The sequence below is a fragment of the Panthera uncia genome, chromosome A2 (assembly GCF_023721935.1).
Source record: "Panthera uncia isolate 11264 chromosome A2, Puncia_PCG_1.0, whole genome shotgun sequence".
Lineage (NCBI taxonomy): Eukaryota > Metazoa > Chordata > Mammalia > Carnivora > Felidae > Panthera > Panthera uncia.
Genome location: NC_064816.1, coordinates 93,841,735 through 93,848,798, shown reverse-complemented (window position 1 = coordinate 93,848,798; position 7,064 = coordinate 93,841,735). Strand labels below are relative to the sequence as shown.

At 47.0% G+C, this 7,064-nt stretch overlaps 1 protein-coding gene across 1 annotated transcript in view; it reads right to left on the bottom strand.

Moving 5' to 3' along the window:
* Positions 1-495: 495 nt before the first annotated feature.
* Positions 496-7,064, bottom strand: part of PEG10 (paternally expressed 10) — a 13,112-nt gene continuing 6,543 nt past the window's right edge. Inside the window, 2 exon segments of the mRNA XM_049641483.1 lie at positions 496-5,685; positions 5,688-6,892. Of these exon segments, the coding sequence (XP_049497440.1) occupies positions 4,514-5,685; positions 5,688-6,892 (2,377 nt within the window). The 3' untranslated portion in view covers positions 496-4,513.

Here is a 7,064-nt window from a genome sequence, read left to right as displayed (position 1 = left end):
AATGATTTTATAATTTTTCTATTAATAAATATCAAGTATTCCATGAGGGATTCATATTAAAAGTTTATTTTCTTAATAGAATCACCATTATGTGGCTTTATATGTTAAAGTTTTGCATCTTAATGTTTTTATATTATATTCATAAAGCATTAATGGTGGTGCTTTATTTTTACTTTATATGTTAAAGTTTTGCATCTGGGAATAATTTAGTTGATTTCCTGGAGTATTCTGGGTAATTGATACTGGGTTGTTTAACGTGTTCTTTATACGACCCCCCACTTCCAAACTTACCCCCACCCTCCCTCTAGGCTCCCAGACCCTCTCCCCTGCCCCACCCCCATTGCTTCACCCTCCCCTCTCCTTTCCTCCCCTCACCCTCTCCACTTCCCCACCCCCATTGCCCTACCCTCCCATCTCCCTTCCTCCCCCTCCCCCACTCCACACCCTCACCCTGTTCCTTTAATGTCGGTGGACGCTGAAATGATCAGGACACAGTTTGCACTTAACCACTAAATCTTTATTAATTGAATTTTTATTATAACATCAATACAATATTAGTAAATAGAGAGAAATACAGCAATAAAATGGGGAAGGGTAGGGAGGTGGTAGGGAGAGGAGGCAGGGGTAAGTAGGAGGGCCACTGACAGGGGCATCATCACTTTCCGGTAACTTCCATAAATATTTACCTTCCATCATTACCAGTTTCATTCCAGCAAGAATTTTTCAAAGAGTACCTACTCATCCTGTAACTCTCCAAAGGCTTTGCTCACAATCTGGACCCCTGGAGTTAACACCCAGGGCAAAGAGCCTCTTCTAAATGATTTATCTAATCATCTTTGAACTTTTTCCCACTAGAGTTTTGTCCATGTCCAATCTGCCCTAAATAGGTTGATCTCTCTGCAGTTCCCTCTGAGTTTATTTGAAATCTTTAAGGGTAGCAATCATAGGGTAAAGGATCACAAGTAAGTACACATGTCCACTTATAGAGTTATCTAATACATAATATCATGCTAACTTTTAAACTAACCCCACCCACTTAAGATTACTTAATAGTCCCTCCCACCCTAAAATACTTATCATTATATATATCCCCTATTACTTAAATGATTACATAAAGAAATAAAAACAACGCAATTTCCACAGACCAATTCAATTGATCGTTTTCTACAATCCGAGACAACAAAGAACTTTCAACCCCACTAGATGTTCATTCTTTAGATAAACGGTTCCCACCCAGCTCTTCATCACGGCAGGTGATCCTTCATTTTTGTCCGGGTCTTTCCAGCAGTGTTCTCTGTTGCCAATCTTGGAACTGCATCTGATGTTCGATGTCTGTGGTGGATGACAACCAGATCAATCCAGGAGCCCAAGAGGTACCTGCAAACTTAAAAACAAATCCAAACTGCACGATACAGATGTGCCCTCTTTATCCATTGTGCCACCTTGCATGATTGAATCAAACTAATTCTCTGTTTTCCAGCATCCAATACAAATACCTCATTGCTCAAACTAAATTGACCCTTCAGAAATGTATGTAAACTTCCTCCATCTCAATATCCTAGTGTGATGACGTTCACTAGTTCTCTCCAGGGTCGCCCAACAATGGGAGCTCATATCTTCTTCTTCCTTGATTTCATGAACACTGAAAATTTGGGTCAAAAGTTAATCACGTTTGCCAATTTGTTTCAAAAAGGTCGACTACCGGCTTTGCTTAATAATGCTGATATGCTGATTTATTTATGTCCTTTATGCTTTATTTTGCTCCCTTTCTAACTCCCTTAGAGATTTAATTCCTTTGCTCTTTCCTTTCTAATGAATAAAGGCATTTTTGTGGGAAAAATGCCAAAAAAAGTGTCCAATTAACATAATCAACAGCAACAAAATAAATTCAGTGAAAGGAAACTTATTAAATCCTGATACTATAGAATAAATTTGAAATTACTTATTCTTAACACCTACATTTATAGATAGTATAATAGAGAGTATATATAGCAATAAAGCATAGTACACACTGCCCAAAGTTTTCCACAAGCTTTACTAAACAGCCAAATGTGCGTCAGGGTCTTCATCCCCATCACCATGCTCTCCCTGACCGCTGCTTTCGTTGGTCAACGTCTCCAGGTGTTTGCTTGCGGTGATGGCAAATGTCCGTGTGCACATGCCACAGGGCTGCAGACAAATGACCTACTTCTAGGTCCTCTGCAGCTTGAAGATCAATTGACAACTGTAAGTCTGACACAAAACAACTTGAATCAAATGTATGGATGATGGATTGATCTGAGGTAAACTGAAGTGACGCTTCAAAATAGTCCAGAAGCACAAACGCACCATTTTAAAAGTAATTACTCTAATACACGTGGGTGACTGACAAGCTTTCTGATTCCACTGAAGGGGGGGGGGGGGAGGAAACGTTTTTGGAATTAACTAGCCAATTAGTTATCTTCTTTGGATTTGTAAATCTTTTTGTGTGACTTGTTAAAGGCCCAATTGATAAAATTGAACTTGTATATGTTAAAATAGAAGACTGAAGGTTAACGGGATAAACCACTATACAAATACTCCAGTTCTGAGGACTCTCATTCACAGTGTTGTAAGAGAAGTTCACAGTAAAATATTTTATACTATGTTAACTTATCCATTTTAATTAGTTTAACAGTAAGAATTGGATAGAACTTTGTAATTCAATGGAAATAACTTCTGAAAGCAGTCACCACTTTAAAACACTGTTAAAAGACACCACTAATCTACAGCTAAAACTTTTAAGTATTTAAACATGCAAGAATGGGGGGGGACGATAATGAATGTATGAAAGATGATGTGGATGAAAAATGAAACTTCACCGTTGGACTCCTCTTCATGATAAGCAATTGGAAATATGTACCACACGGCCTACTGCTCAAACTGTGTTTTGGCAATTGGACGTTGTGTATTGAAACACATGCCCCTTGAAGCCTGCCTCTTTCTCCTCCGTGCATGGCAGCAAAATGGAGTCTCAGCAACCAGGCAGGAAAGATGACACGAATCCTGCAGCAGGGTTAATGGCAGTAGTAAAGAATTAAACAAAGAGAAAGGTTAGACAAACAGTTCAAGGTAGTAGCAATAGACCAGGCTAAAGAAGTCAGGCAGTCCCAGGTTAGCACAAAGCATCCAGGAGACTAGACGTCATCACCAGACTGAAGACAACACTTGTGTTGTCCGTTGCTTTGAGTCATTTGAGTTGCTTCGAGGCCTTTCATTCATTGGCAGCTTATTATCCTCTCCATCCCCTAGAGGGGACCGCTTTCCGTTGTGTGAACTCTTGATTCTTTTAAAGTGGTTACCCATCAGGTCACTCTCTGGATTTAAAGCTCACAAAAGAAGTCCGTATCTTCAAGGCCATGTCCAGTGCCTCAATCCCTCTTCTTCAAAGATATCCCTCGCAGGCATAGGAGTGTGGGTCTGGGTGCTAAATTCGTGTCCCCTCTCTAAGCATCCTAATGCTATAGTCTAGTGAGGGGACTGCTGATGAAATGCCCAGATGCAAATGGAGGCAGACACATGGAGAGATGCTTCCAAGACTTCAGATGAGGCTCTTCCAGCCCGTTAACAACACCCGTGAAATTTCTTCTGATGGACAAATTGGTAGCATTAACTCAGTCTCTTAAGAGGTGGGTATGGGTTAGGAATCCTTTTGATTTGCTGCTACTCATTAACCCTCGTGCGTGACCAAAACGTAATCACCAATAGTCTCTAATTACCGGGTTTAACACTTCATGGAAGCCATTACTGGCATGATGATGGTAAGGTGTTGTGAGAAAGCCAGAGTTCTTGGGTACATGTGGTTTGCACCAGGGTGTGAAGGCACACTCTAAACATGCCAGAGTCCCTTCTGAGAGAGCACTTCCTTCTGAGGCCTGAGGTGTTGCTGTTGCAGGGGGTTTGCCTGCTCCTGGGAGAACCAGTCTAGTTGCTGCTCCTTGAGAATTAACGGAACCATGAATGTGGAGTCTGAAGATGGTGAAGTTTCTAAGGGTGCAGCAAAAAGATCACGGAAGCCGTTTTACACTGCACCAACAATTCTGGCTTCCTTAATAAGGCGTCGGTCCTCCAATGATGTAAAGAGGGTACCGAAACTGCAAGTCATGTCCTCCTCCTCCTCCTCTGTATCTCCCCCTCCATAGAGAAATCAGCATTTCCTGTGTTTGTATCAGCTTCTCTGTAAATGTTAAAGGTGGAATCTGGCAGCCTATTAATTCAGATGGTGACAGAGATTTCAACGAATTTTCGTTATGTTGGCAGTTACGGTGGAAAACCAAGAGAGAATTTGTTGGTAAATGCTCTGTCGCTCTTTTGGTGCTTTTCAGGACGTGTGCCCGTCCAGGGTGGCCCTGACCTTTCCGTAGCCGTTTCAGAGAGGACCGTGCCTCAGGTTTGGCCTGAAGATGCAGTAGCCCAATTTGGCACACAGTCATTGGTTGAGAAGCTGAACAGGAGTAAATGTGAGGGCAGAGATCTCGAAGGACACGACAAGTGCTCACATGGTGCTGTAAGACGGCGGCGGCGGCGGAGGCGGCGGCGGCGGCGGCGGCTGCGGCGGCGGATACTGGGGTACCGGAGGCTGGCGGTACCAATGCGGATTCCAGGTGATCATCACGGGGACATAGAGCGATCGCCCGTGTCCGTCTCGCCCCACTGGGTACCAGGCGAATCCTACCGGGTAGGTCGGGTACGTGGCATAGGTGGGGTACGTTTGGTATCCAGGTATCTGAGGTACGTATTCAGTATATGTCGCCAGGTGAGCCTGGTCATCCAAATTTGGAATAGAGAGTCGAGGATACTGATTCTGGATGGTGAAGTTGTTGGGAGCTCGGCAGTCGTAGGAAACTTGCAGTTTCCACCCCCTTTTCACCTGGAGAACTTGGGCTCCGTTGGGGGCGATCGTTGGGGTGATCAGCCCATCTTTCACGTTTCTGGCCACGAAATCTCGCAGAGCTGCCATTTCAGGCTCGGACAGCGAGTACACGTGTCCGCTGGGGATACTGTGTGCTCCAGGGATCATCTCTATGGTCGGGTCAACCAGACGGTGATCTGGGTAGACGTTTTCATCCACCGGAGTGTACACGTTCTGGACGTAGTAGTACCTCACTGGTTGGTAAACTCTGTATCCATCCACTGGGTAGTAGAAGGACGGCTGCGCTGGTGGGGGGAGCGACGGTGGTATCGGAGAGTACATCCGGCAGTGGTATCGGCAATATTCAGAATCAAAGACGATAGATCGGGTGCTCCACGTGATGTTGGGGTCGTGTGTGCTCAGCCAGCGCACCCCGAGGACAACGGGGAAGAACGGAGACTGAGTCACGTCGAATGACAGCACCTCGCGGTGATCTCCCAGGTCAACGATCAGGTCATGTGTTTCGTGGACAACAGGGCCCGATGCTATGGGACGTCCGTCAATTGCTTCCACAAGTATCGGCCAGTCCTTGACTCTCAGAGGAATCCCATTTTGGGCAACGTACTCGTGATCGATGAAGTTGCCAGAAGCACCAGAATCGATCATGGCTCGGACGAACAGGGTGTGTCTGCCCGGAAGATGAATCTGGAGCATCACTTGCAAGTGTGGAGATGAAGCATCATCTTGTGGGGACCTTATTAATTCTGGCCCGGTCGCTGAAGGTCCCTCTACAGCGGGGCCGGGGAGTTTCCCGCCGGCGAAGCCTTTGAGGCCTTGGCAGGACAGTTGTCGGCGTAGTGACCTCCATTCCCACAGTAGAGGCAAAGGTTCAGCTTTCTGCGTCGTTCCTTTTCTTCCTGGGTCAGGCGCATGCGGGCACCTCCCACAGGCTCGGTGGGATCTACCTGGTGGTGGCTGGTGATGTGCGGCAGAACGAGCGCGCGCGGCGGGGAGCGAGGCTTGCGCGCCGCGGCTGCTCTGGCCAGCCTCCTCTCGATGTGGATGCACTGGCCTATCAGTGCGGACAGCGACTTGGCCACTTCAAGGCGCGACAGCTCCGCCTGGATGTGGTCGCTGAGGCCCTCGTGGTACTGGTCAATCAGGGCGGGCTCATTCCAATCCAGGTCCTGGGCAATCATCTGGAAGGCGTTGGAATAGTCGATGACTGACCCCATGCCTTGGCGCAGACGTCTGATCTTGCGTTTGGCAGCCTCCCGCCTCTGAGGGTCTTCAAAGACGTGCTTCATCTCGGTCATGAAGGCTGGGTAGTTGTGCATCAGGTAGTGGGATCGCTCCAGCTTCGCGGAGGCCCAGCGGGCGGCACGGCCGGTCATCATGCTGGTCACGAAGCAGACGCGGACGCGATCGACTGAGAAATCTCGGGTGCTCTTTTCCATGAAGAGCTGGCATTGGGCCATGAAAGGAACCAGCATGTCTGGGTTGCCGTCAAACTTCTCGGGAAGGTCATCTGGGCACTCTTCCTCTATGGGAGTGGGCGGGGCAGCGGCCGCCGCAGCACCTCGGAGCTCGAGGTCATCCTCCTCATCCTGAGGGGCGGGCTCCACTTGCTCACGGAGGGAGGTGTTCTCCTCCGTGAGTTTCTGCACCTGGTTCTGCAGGTTGTTGTTCTCCTCTGACTGCTTCATGACCTTCTCTCTGAGGTTGTTGATCTCTTCAGAGAGATCGTCCCGCCTTCGTTCGGCCAGGTTGGGGATGTACTGGCCTCTTTGGCCGCTGCGCGAGGAGGAAGAAGAAGAAGAGGAGGAGGAGCAGGAGGAAGAGGAGGAGGAAGGGCCGTTGGGGGGAGGAGGAGGAGGAGGAGGTGGGCAGTCGGGCCCCAGGGTGAGAGTTGGAGTGGGAGGGGACCTCCCAGGTGCAGCTTCGCTCCTGTGGGGATGGAGGCCTGGGTCCTGGCCTCCTCTTCCACCCTTTCTTCTTTTTGTTTTCAAAAGCTTTTTGTTTCTGTAAAGGAAGACAAAAGCATAAATTTAACATGTACATTCAAAGCAGCACATTACAAAAAAGAATTTAGCATTTAGAGTGTCCACCAAAATACTTTAAATACATGAGTACTTAAAGTATGCACCAAAATACTTTAAATACATGAGTATTTAAAGTATCCACCAAAAATACT